General features: G+C 41.9%; 1 protein-coding gene across 4 annotated transcripts in view; it reads left to right on the top strand.

Moving 5' to 3' along the window:
- UBE4B (ubiquitination factor E4B) overlaps positions 1 to 21,183 on the top strand; it is a 34,037-nt gene extending 12,854 nt beyond the window's left edge. For 2 of the 4 annotated variants that reach the window (XM_038159828.1, XM_038159831.1), the window contains 22 exons: positions 233 to 346; positions 2,551 to 2,692; positions 3,189 to 3,289; positions 3,968 to 4,082; positions 5,599 to 5,682; positions 7,234 to 7,290; positions 7,652 to 7,768; positions 7,877 to 7,975; positions 8,419 to 8,532; positions 9,017 to 9,215; positions 9,410 to 9,548; positions 11,589 to 11,688; positions 12,399 to 12,526; positions 12,885 to 12,983; positions 13,373 to 13,608; positions 14,315 to 14,441; positions 14,734 to 14,878; positions 15,965 to 16,099; positions 16,474 to 16,665; positions 18,814 to 18,988; positions 19,431 to 19,577; positions 19,891 to 21,183. In XM_038159828.1, the coding sequence (XP_038015756.1) occupies positions 233 to 346; positions 2,551 to 2,692; positions 3,189 to 3,289; positions 3,968 to 4,082; positions 5,599 to 5,682; positions 7,234 to 7,290; positions 7,652 to 7,768; positions 7,877 to 7,975; positions 8,419 to 8,532; positions 9,017 to 9,215; positions 9,410 to 9,548; positions 11,589 to 11,688; positions 12,399 to 12,526; positions 12,885 to 12,983; positions 13,373 to 13,608; positions 14,315 to 14,441; positions 14,734 to 14,878; positions 15,965 to 16,099; positions 16,474 to 16,665; positions 18,814 to 18,988; positions 19,431 to 19,577; positions 19,891 to 19,949 (2,824 nt within the window). In that variant the 3' untranslated portion in view covers positions 19,950 to 21,183. The remainder of the gene's footprint in view (positions 1 to 232; positions 347 to 2,550; positions 2,693 to 3,188; positions 3,290 to 3,967; positions 4,083 to 5,598; positions 5,683 to 7,233; positions 7,291 to 7,651; positions 7,769 to 7,876; positions 7,976 to 8,418; positions 8,533 to 9,016; positions 9,216 to 9,409; positions 9,549 to 11,588; positions 11,689 to 12,398; positions 12,527 to 12,884; positions 12,984 to 13,372; positions 13,609 to 14,314; positions 14,442 to 14,733; positions 14,879 to 15,964; positions 16,100 to 16,473; positions 16,666 to 18,813; positions 18,989 to 19,430; positions 19,578 to 19,890) is intronic. The other 2 variants (XM_038159829.1, XM_038159830.1) reach the window with 1 other exon arrangement.
- The last annotated feature ends 596 nt before the right edge of the window (positions 21,184 to 21,779 follow it).

Genomic DNA, 21,779 nt, shown 5'->3' with positions numbered 1-21,779 from the left:
AGTTCTTTTTCAGATTTGGGGTTGTAAATGTGTGGTGTTTTTGATACCTGAATAGCTGGTAGTAGTGTAACAAAGCATGTTAGTATGGTCCTGGTTTTACTAACATGGAGTTACCTGTTGTCTGCACGTTTAGAGAAGGTGATTTTTGACAGACCTGAAAAGAAAAGCTACCGTTTACGTTTTCTTCTGGCTTTAAAAAATCTGATGGCCTTTTCCATTTTTGTTGTGGTAGTTTATACGACAACCCTTTCTCCCTCCTCCTTCTTGCTGTTTCTGATGTGTCTGAGGACAGTAGTGATGAAGAAAATGAAGACGATGATTTTTCTTGTGTCCAGTTTGGGTCCAGGTATTGAAGAAAGAGAATGTAACCTGCATGTTTGGTTATTTAGGAACTAACAGCCTGTGTAGTGTCAAGTGATCTTCAAAGTAATTTGGGGAACAGCAGGCCGAGGATGTGTCTTGGCTGGCTTGTTAAGTTGGTGTGTAAACATGTGTAATGAGTGCGGTTAGTCAGCTCTCCTTTGGAGACATGACTAAGGGAAATGTTCATCACACAGCCTTCTAGGCCTAATGAACGTGGTTCTGAGGTGTTTGAGTGGAGCTTCTCTTGGGCTCTATGAGTAGAAGGAACAGTATTCGCCCGTGGCTGTAATTTGAAATCCCTGGTACATCATGTGCGTGTTTTCCTATGAAAAACTGGAAAATGAGGGCAAGGCTTAACATGCACCTTCCAAGTACCATCTCCTCTTTTCTACTTCAGTCTGATTTCAGGAGAGTGAACTTGATAACACAGCTGTAGGAGGGCTTTGTGTATGTGGAATTTAGGATTATTTTCCCCACTGTTTTGTTTTGTTTTCATCCTGTGGGTGACTCAATCCAAATGTTGGATTGAGTTGCCAAGCTTTGGATAGGATTTCTGCTGTGTGTCTGAGGTTTTAGTGTGTTTATTGTGTCCTGGCATTTTGCAGACAGCAGTAAGTTGTTAGAATATAAACACAGTGGCTGTACAACTATGCAACTGCTGGCACACCAAAAACACCACGGCATTCAACGTGTGTGAAGGATGTGTGAGCTTTGTGTTAGAATAGTTGGAGTTATTGCTGCAGTGAAATCTTTAGCAGAATGACTGTAGAACTAGTAGGTTTTCATATAAATTTATGTTCTTAAAAGAGTATTTTTTAAGCTGGATGTGAGAATTCAAGAGGTTTAAAAAAGAGACCATTAAAAAAACCCCATGTGCATGGTTTTGTGGTTATTGAGCACTATTTCAATAGAGCTGTGTTTTACATGGGCTAGTTTTAATTGAATAATTGAAAACATCTCTCTGCAAACAGAGATTGCTGCTATTAGAATGTTTCTAAAGCATCTGGTAGCTCAGCATGTGAACAGTAATAACCTTTCCTGGATTTATTGGTTGGACTGTAAAGTTTGCACAATAGATTTGTATGGCCCAATTATAGAAATGTAAATTATTTTACAGTTTAAAGGAAATTCCTTCTGACAGTTTGTAGTTTAAAATATATTTTTTAAAAGCTGCATTTAGGGAAACCAGTAGTCTTATTTTCCAGTTTAAGATCTGGGCTTATAAATTGGGCTTCATTCAAATCTACCCTGACTGTACAGACTTTCTTTGAGAATTGCCGCAGACCATCCAAGTAATTGCTGGTTTTTAGATTTCATTTGCATGAAGTGAATATATCATGTCTCTAGTCTCTTCTGTAAAATGAGGATGTTTTTAATTAGCTTTGTCAAGCTGTTATGTAGAGAAGAATTTTGTTGAGATAACAAGTCTGAGATTCAGAGTTGGGTCTGTTCTCACTTCTGTGTTCAATTTCTCTCATCTCGAGGATGGTTTTGGTTTTGTGGGTTTAGTTTTTGTGTTTACAGTATCAGTGTTTTCTTTTCCCCACTGAGGCTGTGCTACCTAATGAAATGATGTATTTACTGAGCTGCAATGAACTGAGTTGACATGAAATGATCTTGAATGAGGGAGTGTCAAAGCACAAGCAGGAGCTGGGATGTGTTGCCTCTGTTAGATTGATTCTTCTTCCTTAGGGCTCTGAAAGTGGTTGTGTGTAGCCCTGTCAGCCCAGGTCTCTTCTCAGCAGTGGGAGGCTCTGCCTGCTGTGGTTTGGTGGTGTTAACAGGATTTTGACATTTCTGCCATCCTGAGTGGTGGCATTGAAGGGCTCTGGTGTGCCGAGTGTCAGGTGCCCCTCAAAGGCTGTTTGTTTTCTTTGCTGCATCGTGAGACCAGGATTTACTGATTCCCATCACAGTTATGCACCTTGTGGCTGTCTTTCAGGCACTTATTAAATAAGGCATTTACAGCTCTGAGCTTCCGGGGCTAGACAAGCTGTTCCATGGAGAGCTCTCCACAGATCACAGGGATGACCTGAATTACCACAGAAGTTACCCAAACCAGTGAGCCATGTGTGATGGGATGGAGTGTTCAGAGCAGTGGCAGAGGAGTGTTCATGAGTTGTTTGACTGTGCACAAGTGAAGAACTCTACCGAATGCTTTGTTTCTGCTTTTTGTGTGTTTTGAAGTGTGGGAGGCTCTGGCAGCTCGAGTGTTTCCGATTCCTGCAGTGACCACTTCACCATTGAAAACTGTAAGGAGACAGAGATGCTGAACTACCTCATTGAGTGTTTTGACAGGGTTGGAATAGAGGAGAGAAAAGCACCAAAGGTATGTTTCAGATGAGTGAGGTTGTGTCAGTGCTGTCACAAACACTCCTCTGACTCATTAGTGGGGAAAGCTGGTGGGAATGATACTTCTTGATGGCTTTGTTGTGGAAATAGATTTGTTGAGTTTATTGGGGCCCTTCAACTCCTGTTAATTCTTCAAATTTGAGTGATGCAGGTATTTTATATCTCTTTAAATAGCACTGTAGGAAATCATCCTTCCCCTTTCGATCCACTACATTTTATCCAAGTTTATTCCATGGAAAACGTTTTTGTGAGACCAGCTTCCTGTCGGTGTTCTGTATTCTACTCCAAGATTTTGCTTCTGGGGATAAAACCAGTAACCAACACTATTTATATATGATCTGGAAGGTTTTAACTGGAGTAGTTTTAATCTTAGTGTGCATACTACATTTATACTGCACAAATAATTTATGGTCTTTCCTGCGTGTTCTGTATTTAATTTCTGATTTGTATTAAAATAAAATTATTTTTAACAGATGTGTAGCCAGCCAACAGTTAGCCAGTTACTGAGCAACATCAGATCCCAGTGCATTTCACACGCTGCTTTGGTGCTACAGGGATCCTTAACACAACCAAGGTAAAGCCAGCTGATGGAGTTACTGTCCCAGGGTCTTTTTCTCCTTCTGAGGATTAGATAACAAAGCTAAGATCAGTTGTTGGAGCAGGAGAATTATGTGCCAGAGGAATAGTTTGTTGCTTTACAAGTGATCAGTTGGTGGGGAGCAGTCTGAGTGCTTTCTAACTGCATTTGGGGAAAGTCAGCCAGGGCGATGTGAACAGTTTAAATGGGGATCAGGAACTGAGAAGAAAAGAGACCCTTCTTTCAAAATGCTAGGAAGCAGTTCAAAGTGATCTTAAAAGTAATGAGTGCATTAATTCAGAAAATACTGATGTTATGTTCTTTTCTAATCTGGAAAAACCCATGTAAAAAAAATGTTGTTCCTTCACCAACTGAGCTTAACAAAGGGGTTTTTTTATTAGAGGGGGTAGAAGGAGCAACCAATTATTACAGAGAAGCTGTTGTTTTCTTCCAGCCTTCTTAACTGAAGTGTGATGTTGGCAGCAGCATCTGTTAGAGAATAACCTTTCCCCAAGTAACTTGAGCAGACAAGATTAATTACTTCTGAAAGGAATAGGTGTATCCAGACATTGATAATGTGCTTCAGACACATCCTTGCATGTGACTGCTCTGACATTTTTGCAAATACTACTGCAGATAATCAGTAGATTTTATTTTTTTTTAATACAAATTAAGGTCATTGCAGCAGCAGTCTCTGCTGGTCCCATATATGCTGTGTAGGAATCTCCCATTTGGCTTCATTCAAGAATTGGTGAGAACAACTTACCAGGATGAAGAGGTGTTCAAGCAGGTAAGGCATAGGTCAAAAATAGCTGTAGCACATGGTTTTATAATTTGCAGTGTCCAAGAGAGTGGATTTCCAGACATTTGGTCAGTGCCTTGTAGTCCTCTACCCATTACCTCTAGGATTAGCAGCCTGTAAAAGCAACTGGAGTTTGGTTTTGTTCTTTATTTAATTTTGTGAAAAAGGCTGACTTTCAGCATTTGCTGGTTCTAAGTATTAAAGAATAAGCAGCAGCACTAATGTAGGAGTGGACTGCTTGGAACGTGCAGGCATATATTGCAAGATTGATCTTGGTTTTCATTCTTTTGTACGAAATTCCTAGAAGTGTACGTGTTAAGACAGCAATCTTCAGGAATCTTACTCAGATTTATGGTGTTTTCCACCTTGCAATCTTTACCCTTCTTTGCATCTTTAATAATTTGTATGTAAGGTGCTAAGAGCACTTCAGAAATCCTAGTCCAGTAATTCTTCACATTTACAGAGGAAATGACAGACATGAGCTGGTCTGTTCTGTGTGTCAGAGCTGCTCACTGAGATGAAAAATAATTTAGATACAAAACTAGCAGACTTCTAGCCTGTGTGCTGTAGAGAGATCAGTCAGGTTGTAATTGTCTCTATTTGGCTCTAAAGGGGCCTTTGAAATGGTGTTTGACCCTTCCAGTTTTGCAAAGAATGACACTAGATAATTCTTACATGTAGGGCAAGTAACTGTTAATAATTTATGTTTCTATCTGGACTCCTTTTAGTAGAGGTTCATGTAGTTGAAAGTACATTTAAGACTGACAAAAAGCAGTTGTAAAAGTGTTAGAGGTCCTGTCCTGGAGAAGAGAAACATTCCTGGAGCTGAAGCACATGGCCATCTGTACAGTGCTTTCCTGGAATATGTTTTAATAGCATTTTTTGGTCTCTTCACAGGAGCAACACAATATACTTTAAATTCAGTGGGACTTCTGTTGTTGTTGTTGTTGTTGTTGCAAAATGGGTTTATTTTGTGAGGCTGTAGTTGTCAGAACAGTGTGATTGGGACTTAAATGGGTATAATTACTTCTGATTAATAAGTTCCTGTCAAGTCACTTCCTCTTTCCTAACAACCCTTGACTGCTGCTTATTATCTTTACCAACTTACACATCATGCAAAATTAGAGCTCTATTATTGCCCCAAGTGTACAGACGAATAAATCATTCCCCATTTGGGCAGTAGGTTGTTGGGCACCTGTGCAGAACCCGTGCTCTTGTTTGTGTCTACAGCACACAGAGCTTGCTTGCAGAGAAGATGCAGGGAACTCAATGGAGCAGCACCCCATTGCTTAGATTACAGCAAACAAGTTGGCTTTTAGCTTTGAATACCCTCTAAAGCCTTCAGCCTTAACTGATATAAGTTAAAAAAAAAACAAACTTAGTTTTTGTTTTGTGTAAGTTGCACAATTTGAGGAATGAACAGGCATTTAATGCTTTGTATGGCAGTAGAGTCGTTTGATTGCTTCCTGTTCTTGAGTGGAGTAATTTACTTGTCTTTTTACAGATATTTATTCCCATCTTACAAGGCCTGGCTGTGGCTTCCAAAGAGTGCTCCCTCGATAGTGACAATTTTAAATATCCCCTTATGGTAAGGACTGTCCATTTTAGAAGCAGTTTCTTTATGTGCACTGATAACATGCAGATTCTAGGCAAGATAACACTTCAACATTTTGGGGATTCTTTTTGGTTAGTGGATTGCTATTAAACTCTGTCAGAAGATTAATGGGGCACGAGATGTGTAAAGAACATTAAAAATTCAGTAGAGTGTGAGGCCAATAATGTCTACAGCTTAATGAAGACTGCTTGTATAGTGGACTACTCAAATGTTTGTGTGTATTGCTTTATATAAAATTATCAAACGTGTGACTTTCATCATGCACAACTGTAATACTGTGGAGGGTTATAAAATCCCAATAAGCTTCTCTCAATTTAAGTCTGGGGAATAACACCCAATATCCATACCACTGTATGTTTAGACTCAACATTTGTATGTGAGGAAATTCAAATAGGTTGCATCAAACCCCAAATTATTTTAATTGGAGTCTATCTACTGAGAAAAATATCCTAATATTTCCTGGCTGGAAAGCTGAGGGGGTTATTTTTAGTCTTTTTAAGATTCCTACTTTAGTCCTAGGTCTGCTTCCCTCCTACTGCTTTTATTGACAAAACAAACCAGTCTGGTGCAAAGTGTGTTTGGCCACCAAGGAGCAAGTTGGATTCTTGGTAAATTGAGCATTGTCAACTTAACACCTTCGGATCCTTTCAGGATCTTCAGTGTATGATACCAAAAAAGGCTGTTGCATCTCAGGTTTAATTTGTACTTATGGAAATCAGCTGGACTGGGGTGCTGCAAATCAAACTGATTGAGTAACTCTGGTACTTGGCAAAAACCATTAATTTTTATGGTTTTATGTTTTCCTGCTTTTTTGTTATCCTCCTAGTCTGAACTGCTACAAACTTGGCTGTTTGCTGCAAAGAAGGACTTCTTGAAAATGAGTCTGTTTTCCTTATCTCTAGTTGGCTCAGTGTGCAATAAAGGATGGAATAGTAGTCAGTGCAGTGAAACTGAGGATTGACTAACGCAGGACAAGTGGGACAGCCAGCAGTATCTTTGTGTTTCCAGAAATCCCTGTTATGACTGCTTGCTTCTTTCTGTGGTGCAGTTGAAAGTGAGCTGGAGATCTTGGATAGGAGTCTTTGTTCCTGGGTTCTGTGTTCATTTGACGTTTTCCCACTCTGATTCAGAAGACAAAGGCCTTGGTGTATGGATTAAACAATTGCTCTATTTATTATTGTTACTGGTTTTAATGGGGCAGGTCAGGAGTCCAGCACAGGCATTGTCATGTTCTGAGCAAACAACAATTTGCACAGCTAATCTTTGAAATAAGTGCAATAATTTGTTATCCTGTGAGACATGTTGGCTCTTTTGAGACAGCTTGGAGCAGATGCAAAAGCTAAAATGGGAGCAGGGTGTGCTTTAGTTCTCTTTGGACACCTTCACTGGGATTGTGAAGCTTTTCCACTGATAAGTGAGAAAGGTTCTGCTCTCTCAGCAGTCTGTCATTGTAAGCTCGTTTGTTGCAGACAGGTTACTTAAGAATTACTCCAAAAAGTAATTTTTACTGGGATTTCTTTATAGGCACTATGCGAGCTTTGTGAAATCAAGTTTGGGAAAACACACCCCATGTGCAGTTTGGTGAGTGTCTCAGTCTGAGTTTTTCCTAGTTAAAAGAACCATTTCACTTATTTTGGTGGTGTTGTACAATCCCTGTTGATGATGTTTTCCAGGATTCTAAGCAAGAGCTACTGGAGCCTCTCATGCAAAACAGTAGTTTAAATTAAGCTGGTAGAGGGAGTCCTTTACCCTGAGAATTTATTCTGGGTAGAACTGGGACAAACTTGCTTGTGTTGCTGGAATACTGAGGAGATGGTTCCATTTTGCCATCAGCGTGACTGAGTGTTGGAGGTTGGAGGGTGTGTGGCAGACACTGGAAGGTGACAGAGCAGGAGAGCTGACACAGCAGTTTTGAAGAACTTGCTGTTTCTCCTATTTTTAGGTTGTCTCTTTGCCCTTGTGGTTGCCTAAATCTTTAAGCCCAGGTGCGGGAAGAGAGCTGCAAAGACTTTCCTACCTTGGAGCCTTCTTCAGTCTGTCTGTCTTTGCTGAAGATGATGTAAGTGTCACAAAAGGATGTTGACATAGTGGGGTTCTTTTGTTGTGGGGGGTTTTTTACTTCCCCAGAACATTTCGATGCATTTGCCAATATTCATTTTACTTTCAGAACAAAGTAGTTGAGAAGTACTTCTCAGGGCCTGCCATTACTCTTGAGAACACCCGGGTTGTTAGCCAGTCTTTGCAACATTACCTGGAATTAGCAAGGGTAAGTATTCTCATTCCTTAAAAAAAAAAAAAAGCATAATATGTGGGTTTTTTGGTCTTGACATAGATAAAGAATATAATCTAAAAAATTAACTTCTCTCTTAAACCATAAACCTTTCAGGACATGGCTGAAATGAATTGGGGAAAAAATTAGAGTGCTAGAAATATTTCTGTAAGGCTGTGTGCCAATTCAGAAAATATTAGATCAGTTAGTCATGAGTTACAGATCATGTTAAAGGATGAGTAAGTACCTACTGTGTTAGTAGTGTGTTGCACTACTCTTGTATTTACATCTTTGGTTAAACTAATGTCATGACTAACATAGGCATATAAAGGTGGTGATAAGACTGTAACAGAAGTTTTACTGAATTTTGTAGAACATAAAAATACAGACAAACAGAAAGCAGGACTGTGGTGCTGAGAGGTGTGTGTTTGCAATTGCAGCAAGAGCTGTTCAAGATCCTGCACAGTGTCCTGCTGAACGGGGACACCCGGGAGGCAGCTCTCAGCTACATGGCAGCCGTGGTCAATGCCAACATGAAAAAGGCCCAAATGCAGGTAAATAAAGGGAAATGCCCTTCTCATGATTCATCCAGCCACACATAGCACTAGATGGCTCATGCAGCGGTGGTCTGGAGTGGAGGACAAAAGAATTTTCAGTGCCTGTTACCACAGGCAAGAAGCCCTGGCTTTTTGTTTCAATACATTTTCCATTTCTGAAATTAATCTGTTTTACCTATTCTAACAGTTTATTTCCTGGCTTAGAACTGAGATGTCACGCCATTAACAGGGCTTCTGTAGTACATGTTCAAAGCTTTGTATTGCCCTGCCCCATTTCTGAGGGCATTGTTCCAATTGACTGTGTTTACCACAGTGCTTTCCAGCTGCTGAAGTGCTGGGCTTTGGATGGTGTCAGTAAAAGGAGCAGCGCAGATACAGAAGGGCCTGGCTCCAGCGAAACCACAGGGATGGGATCTTGGCATTGTACATCCCCCCGTATCCTCAGCTCGTGTCCTGAGCCCTTTGCTTTCTCACCCCACAGACAGACGATCGCTTGGTGTCCACAGATGGCTTCATGCTCAACTTCCTCTGGGTACTGCAGCAGCTGAGTACGAAGATAAAGCTGGAAACGGTTGATCCCATGTACATATTCCATCCCAGGTGTCGGATCGAGCTTCCTACAGACGAGACAAGAGTGAAAGCAACCATGGAGGAGGTCGCAGCCTGGATTGCTGAACTTTGTTAGTACTCTTTCTGAGATATATGGGGGTGCATGGAAGTACTTGATTCCAGCAAAGAAATCCCTTTTCCTAAATCCCTCTTCTTGATGCTGTCTGCTTTTCCTCGTTTTAAAGAAAGCTGAATTCGAGGTCTCACCCTAGATAAGGCAGGTAATTTTTTAATTTATTCTCCTGTACTGTGTTTTGTTTTTCAGACAGGGATCCGTCTCTGTTTTCTGAGCCGAAATTCCCGACGGAATGTTTCTTCCTCACCCTGCACGCCCACCACCTGTCCATCCTGCCCAGCTGCCGCCGGTACATCCGCAGGCTGCGCGCCATCAGGGAGCTCAACAGGTTGGCAGCGGGGCTGGGGCTGCCTGAGGGTGCTCCCACCAGGGCAGGATCCTGGTAAACTAAAGGAAAAAGCAGTGACAGGCGAGGTGAAGCTGGTGCTGAGTGCAGAGCCCCTCAGCTTTCTGCTCTCTGCTGCTGTTGGCCCCTGGGGATTTTTGGGTGCGTTGAGGGACTGTGGCTTGAATCAGGAATTCAGGTAATAGTGAGGTGCAGGGTGTTGGTTACACGAGGCAGCTCAAGCTGGTGAGAAGACCATTCTATCTAAGAGATAACTCTCTGCAGAACATTTTAGGATTCATGACACTACTTAACAGTGTTCATTATAACTAATCTGTGGTGTGCTTGGCAGGGTGTGGGCAGGAGTTCCTCGGGCTCTCTGGCAGAGCTGGAGGAGTGTGTGTCAGGTTCTGTGGCTGATAATCAGGTCACTGTGCAGGTGACTTGTGATTTCAGAAACGAGACATTGTGAGGTGTGCCTGAGCTGTTTTGAACATCCCAGAAGATATTTAGCTTTTTTCCCTCAACTTCTGAGACAGGAGAGTTTGTCATGCTCTCAGGGCAGGGGAAAGAAGCCTTCAGCAGTGAACTTTTAATATTGTTCTCTCCATGTAATTCAGCATATGGTTTACTGGTTTAAAAATGATACATACATTATGGTGTTAACATGAAGATACTCCTGTTTTCCATTTCTCTTGGCATAAGCTCAAATAGACTTTTACAGTTGCTAAACCTTGAAGAACACTCTGTTAAAATTAGAACAGATTTTTGTATCATCAGTATTTTCCATTGTTTATAATTGCACTCATTGCAATTTGGTAAATGTTCCTTGGCAGTAATGCCATGAGTTCATTACAGGATTTTTGGACTGCATTTGAAATGATTTCATTTTTAAAGCATATGCAGGCCAAGATCCTGGGAAGCAGCAGAGAGCAGAGCAGGAAGAGTCAGTATATGTTAAAGGAAAAACTATTTTCCTATAAACAGCCTGTGGATTATTTGTAAAAAAGCCATATGCTGGCTTGAAAAAGGAATTGCTGCTTTTTCCTTTTATAGAATTGTTTCACAGGAGTTGCTGATGCAGCAGTCCCCATCCAACGGTGCAGAGGGAAGAGCTCTTGGCTTTACTGACAGCAATAGGAACTCAGGCTTCAGCCTTTTCCATGAATTGCTTAGCTGCTTGCAACACTGGAAACGTCTTTAGATCTTCTTAGTAAAGAAATTGCACTGGATATTTGTCTGCTGTAGGCAGAGATTGATGTGGAAGAGAATTTTTGTTTAGAGAAGGGATGAAAAGGGACTGTATTCATGCAGTTCAGTGTATGAGTTTTCTTCTAATCAGCTGCACTTCCTGAAGAGGATTAAGATGTGTGAATATGTAGATTTTTTTAAATGCAAATGGTGTGTGTAATGTTCATTTAAGTTCTGTTTTCTGTGGGGCAGTGTAAAAAGGGGGTAAGGCAGGGGAGGAATATCAATCCCCTTGGCCTTCTGGTCCTCACACCGACAGGGAGAATATGGACTGTTCACATTCTGAACTCCTCTACACACCTGAGTTTTCTTGGGAGTGGAGCATGAGAAGTGTAGAACAAAACTCAAAGAAATTTGCAATAGTAGAAAGGGGGAAGATACACAGGATACAGACCTGCAACTTTCTTCTTTCTAACAAGACTTTCTGCTGGGCACCTCTTTCTTCCTTAGCTGATTTTGTCTTCCAGTTTCCTTTTTGATACCAAAAGATGAATGAACTCTGTCTCATTAATGGAACCATCCTTTCCTTTTGTTAAGGTTGAATTTTCATGGGTGTTGGAGCTAGTGTATGTGGTGCCTCTGAGTTCTGGCTGTGCAGATGTTCAGTCTGCATTTACAAAAGCAACTTACTTCTCTTGCTATGATGATAGGTAATTTCTTTGAAAATTATCAGCTTTTTTTCCCCACTTCTCTTATTTCCTTGGTTTTTAACACATAAGTCAGTGAAATGCCTTGTGCTGGCAGCACGTTTCCCCTCTGTCATGATAACCAGTTCCTGCATCTGGTTTTCAGGACTGTTGAAGATTTGAAAAACAATGAAAGTCAGTGGAAGGATTCTCCTCTGGCCACCAGGCATCGAGAGATGCTGAAACGGTGCAAGACACAGCTCAAGGTTTGTAAGTGATTCAGCTCTCAGCCAGTCTGTGGCCTGTGTGTGTTGACTTTGTGTTCCAATGTTTATGTACAGCTTCGCTCTTACGCTGCTTGAGAACAGTGGGATTGAGCCTCTGACCCCTGGGAGTGCTGCTCTGGATGATGGTCATGACACAATATAGCATCAGCAGTGAATTCAAGATTCAAAGTGACACCAATAAGAAAATTCTGTGTATTTTAATTGGAGAGAGGCCAAGCAAAGGGACTGGGCTTTGTTCAGGAGTAGCTGTGTGTGCACAGTCCACACACAAGTAGGAACTCTCAAGTCCCTGATCTCACACAGAATTCCTGCAAAGATGAGTAAGCTGGGTTGCTGTGCTTTTGAAGGCCTGTTCCACTTAGATCTTCCTCAAAGAAATTGGCACAGATTTTTTGAGCTGTAGCACCAAAATGGCTTTAATCACACATTTTCCCACTTTGATACATTTGTTGCTTCTTTCATTGTTCTAATAAAGCTTGTGAAAGGCACATCTGTCCCTGCAACTCCAAATAGTATTTTACTTGCTGTGTTGGGGCTTATGTGCCTATTTTATTGAAGTAAGAGTGTATTGTAAGAAGAGACCACTGTATAATTGTTGTGATTCGCAGATATATTGACGATCTTGAAGAGGCTTCACATTCCTTTATGCTGTCTTGCCCTGGATTAATTTTTGTGTGCATGTTCTGCAGAAACTGGTGAGGTGTAAGGCTTGTGCAGATGCTGGTTTGCTGGATGAAAACTTCCTCAGGAGATGCCTGAATTTCTATGGCATGGTGATTCAGCTGATGCTTCGCATTCTTGACCCTGCCTATCCCAAGTGAGTGCCAGCTTTATCTGTGTAAGTTGGATCAAAGATATTTCAGATCCTGTTGGATTGCTCACTGAATTTAGCAGTTCCAGAATTAGTTTTACTTACAATGTCTGCGTTGTTATGGGTTGCTGAGGTGCATCCTTGCATGGAGTATTTCTGTTATTCACAGTTTAATGTTCACTTGGGTTTGGGGGCCCCCTCAGGTATGTTTGGTACCCTTGAAGTACTGACATGGAGTTCTGAAAAGTCAGACTCTGATTCTTATAAAGGGTTCCCATGGAAGGATTCTGTAAGTGAGCACATGACACTTTCTGCTTAACCCTGCTGGTTTACTGTCCTCTTTGTTGTCTCTTCTGTTTTACAGCATAAAATTGCCTTTAACTCCTGAAGTTCCGAAAGTATTTGCATCATTGCCAGAGTTTTACGTGGAAGATGTTGCTGAATTTTTATTTTTTATTGTACAGTAAGTAAAGTTATATTTGAAGGAAACTTGTACTACCACTTGTCCCTTTAGCAGGTGGCACATGCATAAACTGAAGGTGCAAAAGTAGTTTCCTAACTATCTGCAGGTAATGTTCTGGTTGTTAACAGCAGCCGTAAGGTTATGGCATGGCAGCATAGCTGCAGCTATAATGCACAGATGGCTCCACAGTCCCTGCTAAACTAGATTTTTGTTGGAAGAAAGTTGAAAGTTTTTTGGTTATCTCTCCAGGAATTTTCTTTATGGTTTTCAGTGAGACCTTTTGATCTTGTGATATGTTAAAGCATCACTAGAATAATATTTTTTAAAAGCCACATCTTAAAAGTAGAACGTTAGGGTTGGGGATTTTAATTTAGTTTTCCTGTTTCCAGATATGCTCCTCAGGTGCTGTATGAGCCCTGTACTCAGGACATAGTGATGTTCCTTGTTGTGATGCTGTGCAACCAGAACTACATCCGAAATCCTTATTTAGTAGCCAAGCTGGTGGAAGTGATGTTCATGACAAATCCAGCTGTTCAGCCCCGGACGCAGAAGTTCTTTGAAATGATTGAGAATCACCCCCTCTCCACTAAATTGTTAGTCCCCTCCTTGATGAAGTTTTACACAGGTAAGTGCTTTGTCTGTAGCTCACTGGGTGCACAATAGAATTCTAAGCCCAAAGGCTCTTTTAGCTTTTGTAACTATTCAAAAAAACCCAAACAAATTGAAACAAAAAAAACCCAAAAACCCCTGATAGATCTTGAGTCTTGTGAAGATGAGGCTGTGTGCTCACAGAGTTAGATGGAACCTTGAGAGTTCCAGTCCTGTCACAACCTCTTGTGCAGTGACAAGTCTGGCAGTGTGAATCGATGTGACAATTGCTTTTGTGGTCTTTAGATTCCAAAATTAAAGCTTTTTCTTTGCTTTGCTAAGGAATATTGGGATTTTAACACTCTTTGTTGTAGTTTTGCTAGTCCTGTGGATTTGGATGTTTCAGAAGAATTTTTGCACCCATAACAAATACAAGTATTTTTGTAGGGTACCCGGGGTTTTCTTAGTGAGATCTTTGACTGTGGGATGAAGAGCAGAGTTGAATAGAGCAGAATGTTTTGGTTTCTGGGGGTTTTTCTTCTGAAATGAGATTGGGGCTAGATTAGAAAATGTATAGTGCTGCTTCTGAAGGGAATTAAGATGGAGACTTCTGCATGGGAATTGAATTCCATCTCTCGATGTTTCCCTGGGTGCTTGAAGCTCATCACGTTGGAGGCAGTGGGGAGAGGCGTGTTGCCAGTGAATCCTGGTGGGAGAGTTTTGGGCTCTGTTCTCTTTTCCAGATGTGGAACATACCGGAGCCACTAGCGAGTTCTATGACAAGTTTACAATCCGCTACCACATCAGCACCATTTTCAAGAGCCTCTGGCAGAATATAGCTCACCATGGTACCTTTATGGAGGAGTTCAAGTGAGTAAGAGGTCGTGTGAGGCAGCTCCTGCCGTGCAGGCTGCTCAGGCAGGGGCCTGAGGAGGTCCCTGCCGTTGGGACTGGGTGATGCTGCTTTCCCTTGTGTCTCTCATGGCAACCCCTTCCAGTAGAACTGGAGCGTTTCCAAACTGAGCTCTGGACACCACAGTGGGCTTGGCTTGGGGAATGGGATCGCTGGTGGAAATACACAGTGCAGGAGTGTTGCTGGGGTGGCAGTCTGCTCTGCACACCCACCTGCTCTGCCGTGATACCTGTGTTTCCATGTTTTCAGCTCTGGGAAGCAGTTTGTTCGCTACATCAACATGCTGATAAATGACACAACTTTCTTGCTGGATGAGAGTCTGGAGTCCCTAAAACGTATCCATGAAGTGCAAGAGGAGATGAAGAATAAAGAGCAATGGGACCTGCTGCCCAGGGTGAACAGAGCTGTTTTTCAATGTGCCCTTTACTTATTTTTAATTCTTCAATACGAGACCATTAAAAAACCTTTTTTATAAGGGGCAGCACCAAAGAGCTGCTTATGAGGAGCAGTTTTTGATGCTTTTTCTTGCTGCCAGTATGGCCATGGTCACTCTGGATGACATTCTGCAAAAAAACCATCATTCTGCCTAGTTATGTTGTGGCTGGCAAAGAGAGTGGTGTGAAGTAGAAATAGTATAAAGTTTCAAATTACTGTGCACTTAATTCTAAGTGGAGAAACCGAGACTTTACCCTTCCTGAAGGAGGTTTGGGAAGATGCTCGCCAGTTGAATTGACTTCAAGGAATAAAAGCTTTTACTCTGTTAATGCATTGGTCCTTGGTAGATTCGATGCAGACAGTTACAGTGCTGTACCTCAGAGCTTGGCCTGATTAAACAGTAATTGTGTGTGTTGACCCACCAATGTCAGGTATTTCTATTTTAAAGTTATTGATTTTAAAAAAAGAAAAAGTGCAAAAGGAAAAGCTATAAAAATCTTGTTTGTTAAACATATTCTGGTTTGCTCTTCTGAAGCCTTCCTTCCTGTCTCTGCCTACCAGCAAGGTAAAGCCATTACTGTAGTTACAAAATGAGCTGGTACATCATCTACAGATTGTTCCACTGGGGAGTGTTTATTATTTATGATGGTGCATAAATTAGAGAGAATTAGAGAGAGCTTCATTTGACTCTCAGATCCCAAGCTGGTTTTGAAGTATTGGCATTTGGATGGAGGGGAAGCATAACCCAGTTCTGCAGCTGTGAGGAGCAGTTAGAGGATGTAAACAAACTCAGTGACCACGGGGGCTTGTTATGCTGTTTGCATTCATTCTTCAGTGCTGCAGAATTCTGGAGAATTGATGCAGACATTAGTACTAGGTAATAGGAGTGAGCAGCTGTACCTTAGACTAAAAGATGCCCCACGTCTGTGTTTGAGTTCCTGTCTTCCTTTCGTCTAGATGCCCCTAGCCTTGTGGCTGTGAGGTTTGGGTGAGTGGTGACGTGGGGGTTCCATGGCCTTGTAAGCACGCTGTGTTTGTCTCGCAGGACCAGCAGCAGGCCCGGCAGTCGCAGCTGGCTCAGGACGAGCGCGTGTCCCGTTCATATCTTGCCCTGGCAACAGAAACTGTTGATATGTTCCATATCCTTACCAAGCAGGTCCAAAAGCCTTTTCTCAGACCTGTAAGTCCTGCTCAGATTTAAGTTGGTTCCCTGCTTCTCTAACATCTCTGGATAACAACCTGGAAATGTTTGGTGGCACTTAGTCTCCATTCTCCTCCCCTTTCTCCAACTCATTAAAATCTAATTGCTGGTGATGTTATTTGATGTTGAGAGCATTACCTGAGTCACTAGATGGTGTGATCCTTCCAGACAGAAACTGTTTGCATGACGTTTTTTAATGGCAAACATGCATAAAGAACAGACACTTCCTGCAAGCCTACCAAATGAAAGTTTTTTGAGTTAATAATTCCTGATCTTGCTGTGTGCAGCTCTAGCAATAACCTCCTTTATCACTGCCTTCACGCTGTGATCTGTGTTTTACTTCACTTTCGCAGGAACTTGGACCACGACTGGCTGCTATGTTGAACTTTAACTTACAGCAACTGTGTGGCCCCAAGTGCCGTGACCTGAAAGTTGAGAACCCAGAGAAGTATGGGTTTGAACCAAAGAAGCTGTTGGACCAACTGACTGACATTTATCTGCAGCTGGATTGTGCTCGCTTTGCTAAGGCAATTGCTGATGATCAGGTGAGCTCCAGAAGGATGGAGAAGGACAAAAGCTCTTCTGTGGACAAACAGGACTTTGCAGAACATTCTAGAAACATTTCATCTTGCTTGTGTGCTGCCAGCCAGTTTGTCTTACATCCCTGCAGTTTCTTTTTCTCAGCAGATCATCGCTGTTCATATTCTGTCTGCTCTTTGTAGACGGGTGTTCCCAGTGCTTTGCAAACCTGTAAACATACATAAATATCCATGGCACTTCACATGCATAGGAAGTTTCCTGAGTGTGATGTGCTTATTGCCTACAGCCTCATTGTAAATTAGCAGAAATACCTTGTCCCTTTGCAAGTGGGAGAACTGAGGCAGAGTTTTGACTCCCTCCCCCTTCCATCAAAACAGGCAGAGCTGGGACCAAGAGCCTCCTTCAACAAATCAAAGTTCATTCACTAGTTAACAGTTTCCAAATTGTATCCCCTCTGAAATGACTTTATTAAATAGCTCTGTAATAAGCTGACAAAGCACAGCACATATGAGACAATTAACAACACCTTTGAACTCATGATAAGCTATTGCAGCTCTGTGTTCTTGTACTGAGTCACATCTGTCCGTGCCCATGTCTTACAAACTTCTCAAAGTATAGAGGGCAAGAAATGTTCACAGCAGCTACTTGAGATTCCAGTGGAAGCTGGCTTACAGCACGTGAAGCTCTTTGCATGTCTAGTGAAGCAGCAGTATTGGGGTAGCTCAAGATTGTTTTTCTGTGGTTAATTAAGTCTGATAATTGCAGATAATGCCAGTAACACATCTGAAACACACCTTCTGTGTTTGCATGTGTATAATGAATATTTTTATGCTGTTCAGTGTATATGAGACTGTTTTCCATCGTGCATCCATGCCAGCCACAGCAAATGCACAGACTGACGTAGGGATTCAAAAGAAAGAAGCCTGCGGGTGTGAGAACTGGAAAAAAGCTTAATTAACAAAGTGGCCCTTCATCAAAAAGGACTGGGGGAGTGACCAGTCTCTTGGAAGCTGTCAGAGACAGGAAAGGAACACCAAGGAAATGTGCGGCCGGTTAATGGCTGCTGGTATTGGGAGAGAAAACAAAACAAACAAAAAGTTGCTTGATCATGGTGGGATCTCTCGAAAGCATTTTGAGAGATGTCCCATTTGCAAATCCCAGCACGCAGGAGAGGGAATCTGCAAACGTTTACAGAGCCCTGGGCACGTTGCCATGGTTCTGTTCCCTCTGAGCACGGGGAAGGCGTTTGGCTGGGCACTGTGTGTCCTGCCTGCTGAGAGGCACTGCTTGCTGCAGGGTGCTGCAGATGAAAGAACTGGGGCTGTGTTGAGCGCTTCAGAAATCCCAAGGGAAATAGAAATCTGTGGGACTTAGTGGGTTTTGTTTTGTCATATAATTCAACCTTGCACTGTAAAGTACATAACACTTTGTGTTAAAAGGATTATGTCAAAACATGACATTTTGAACTTGAAAGAAAATGGTGTCTCTGGGGAACACAGACAGCTACAAAAGTCCTTCCCTAACTTTCCTTTTCATGTGAATGTAATGCTTGCTCTGGTTGCATTTGGTCTCTCTGGATAGTCCTGCTGCACTGGCTGGCACATTTCCAGCATTCACCCTCCCTGAGCTGTCTTACTATTTTTGCAACATCATGGGGTGGGTTTTTTGTTAGTTCTTCTTTGGATTAGGAGAAAGAATCACTCCTTTCCCAGTACTGCCTTGCATATTATCAGAGAAGGTAAGAAATTCATTTTATGCTGTATTTTCAGCCAAGACTTGTGAGAACAAGAATACAGACAGGAGAATGGCAAGACAGATGTTTTGGCTAAGAACAGTTCTAATAGTTATATTCAGCCTCTCTGAGCATCTTCCTCATTTTCTTTAGGTGATGTTGCCTTTTGGTTTTTTTTTTGATTTGGTCCTTAATAGTTCCACAGTGGTGATGACTGGTGAAAAAAATGTAAGTCTACCCCAACGTTGACATTTTGGTGCTAGATGAATGTTACCTACATACCATTTGCTTTGATGTAAGGCTGAGGTTTCATTGATCTTCCTTCTGCCATTTAAAAAATGCATTAAATATCTTCACTATTTTTATGGCATGTAAGGACACTACGACTCAGCAAAGTTGTCTTTTTATGCTTTGCCTGTAGAGGTCCTACAGTAAAGAGCTCTTTGAGGAGGTTATCTCCAAGATGAGGAAGGCTGGAATCAAGTCTACCATAGCAATAGAGAAATTCAAGCTGCTGGCAGAGAAAGTGGAGGAAATTGTTGCCAAGAACGCCCGTGCAGAGATTGATTACAGCGATGCTCCGGATGAATTCAGAGGCAAGTGGAATCTTCTGAACCCTGCCTGTCTGGGAGAGAGGGATCTCGTTTGCTGCATTGCTTCCATATGTTAATGGAAACTCTGTATTGTTTCTGAAGCCTTGCATCTTGCTGTATTTCAATGATGTAGTTAAGTGAATACAGAGCTAAGAGTTCTTTCCATTTTCCCCGGGATTGTACTGTCCAGTCCTAGCCACGCTTTGCTAACATGTACTTGAAAAGAGTACCCCACACCCTCAGCTGAAACTAGGGTGACAACAGGGAAAGCTTAGTGCCAGGTCAGAAAGGGGAAAGTGCCATAAAATTTATGTCCATTTAACCATTTTCTGTAACTTTAGCAGTGTCCTGGGACCCTGGGCATTGGTTTTGCACTGCGGGTTGATGGGCAGATAACGTTTGTAGCTGTTTGCTCACTTCAATGAGGAGACCCTTGTTCCCTCAGATCCCCTGATGGACACTCTGATGACTGACCCCGTGAGGCTGCCCTCTGGAACGATCATGGACAGGTCAATCATCCTGAGGCACCTGCTGAACTCCTCCACTGATCCTTTCAACCGCCAGACGCTGACGGAAAACATGCTGGAACCAGGTACCGTGGGACAGCTGGCCTGGCAGTGTGGGCAGGTCTGGGCTTTCATAGCACAGTGCTGAGGCTCAGTAGAGGTAACAGTTCTTTCATTTCAACTTGCACAGAAAAGTTCATTCCCTCTGCTTTCCCTTTTTCTAGGGGGAAGAACCCTCACACCCTTGCTTTCTTAACTACAGGGCTGAAAAACATTGTGGTGTATAAATGGGAAATGGCTGTGGGTCGTGAGGGACTTTCTTACAGTACCATTACCAAGTAATTTAATAATTCTTTTTTCTCTTTTTCTTTTTTTTTTTTTTTTTTTCCACTTTACTAGTGCCAGAACTTAAAGAGCAAATCCAAGCCTGGATGAGAGACAAGCAGAATGACCATTAAAATTCCCTTGCAGTGCACGCCACCACCAATGGGCAGAGCAGGGCGTGGGCTGTTCTGGCAGGAGTGCAGCAGGCACACCTGGAGCTGTTGATGGATTGGCACGCCCACGGCACTGCCTTGCAGTAGTGACCACAGGAGCATGTGGAGGAGAAAAGCAGCTTAATTCTTGTACATATATTTAAGTGATAACGATGGTCAATAACACGGAGGACAAGCTAGGAAGTTACTTATGTTACAAAACTGTCCTTCAGTATGTCACATTTTGGAGTTTTTACAGCTGAATTATTTTAGCAAAGACAAATGGATCAGGGCAGCATCCCTTCAACCTTGTTTTTTACCGCCAGATACCCGTTAATTTGATTGTGGTTAGAACCTTGGACATTTTGCTGCTAAAGTAACTTTTTTCTCTTTCCCTTCCTTTCTTTCTGTTCCACCCGTCAAACCTGCACTGCTGTCTTTTTCTTCTGTAATGCAAAAAAATACAAACCCTGTGAAAATCAAAGTCATTCCCCTGCCCTTAAAAGAACATATTTTGTGCGATAACTGTGCCTGCAACAAAGTGTTCATCTTGGGATCGTATTTTTATATTACACATATTTGCCTATTTGGTTTTTAATTGGTGTTAGACACGAGGATAATTTCAAAAAAGCGAAGACTTCACACGAGGATTTTAATTTCCTTTCCTTGAGATGTCCCTTTCCTTTATGTTGATCAAGATGCTCTGGTACCTGTGAAAAGCCTTGAGATAGAAATATGTTAAAACAGCTGCCATGAATGAGATGCTTGGGAATACCAGGATTTCAGTGACTTAAAAAAAAAATAAAAATACATTCTTTCAATGCTGCAGATCAATGCTGAGTGACAGTTCTGAGCCATTGGAGCTTGTCCGCAGAGAGCTGATACTTTTATCCTTGGAGGCTGCAGTTTGGGGCAGGGGTCATTTTTTATGTTGCGTACCAATTTGTATCCATGGCTTGGCCTTACCAAAGCAGAAAGGGTGCAGGAAATGTAGAATTACGTTTTTAAAAAAAAAAAATAATTCACAAACATTTTTATATTACTGCCCCCTGCATCTGATACTTGAATTTCCTTTTTAAAAAGGATTTGAAACCACAGTGTTTTAAAATTAAGTTGGAAAAAAAAAAAGGTTGTTTTTCTTTTATTTGTTTTTCGCCATGTCTTCTGTTCAATTCCTGACTCTCTTGAACTACAATAAATAATACACACTCGCACAGAACGTTTCCTTGGTCCTTCTTGTAAGAGTGTCAGTGAAAATATAAAAACTACAGATGATTGGGTGTCCTTGTTCAGGTTTGCTGATAGTCATTTAGGATCTGGAGATAACTTGGTAAATTAGTGGAAAATTTCTGTGCACACAGATAGCAGTGATCCTCTAAAGCCAGGAATGTTCCCAAGCAGGTGCCACTGAGCACCTATTGATAGCTGCGTGACAGCTGCTGACAGCTCCAGGGGGCGTTTTGGTGAGCTGGCACAGAATCCAGCTCTGGCCTTTTGGGTGTGCAAATAACTCTAAATTATAAATGGGAACGTACAGTTGGGGGCTGCATTTTTTGTTTGTTTGTGGGTTTCTAGTGGTGCTTCCTCTTACAGCCTGAATGTGTATTTCTTCTCTGCAAGGATGGGAGAGGATTCCAAAGCTTCTGTCTGTGTCAACTGCTGCAACACAGAAGCTTGTTTGTTGGTTTTATAGTTATAACCTTTACTGCTTCCACAAATTCAAATCCCCTCTTCTTTCCTCTTCAGCAGGTCACAGATCAAAGCCTGCTTTGCTTTTTCCTGCAGGCTCCCAGCCAAGCAGCCAGGCCCAGC

The sequence above is a fragment of the Motacilla alba genome, chromosome 21 (assembly GCF_015832195.1).
Source record: "Motacilla alba alba isolate MOTALB_02 chromosome 21, Motacilla_alba_V1.0_pri, whole genome shotgun sequence".
Taxonomy (NCBI): Eukaryota; Metazoa; Chordata; class Aves; order Passeriformes; family Motacillidae; genus Motacilla; species Motacilla alba.
Note: the sequence above shows the minus strand (reverse complement) of the source record. Positions and strands in the feature narration are given on the sequence as shown.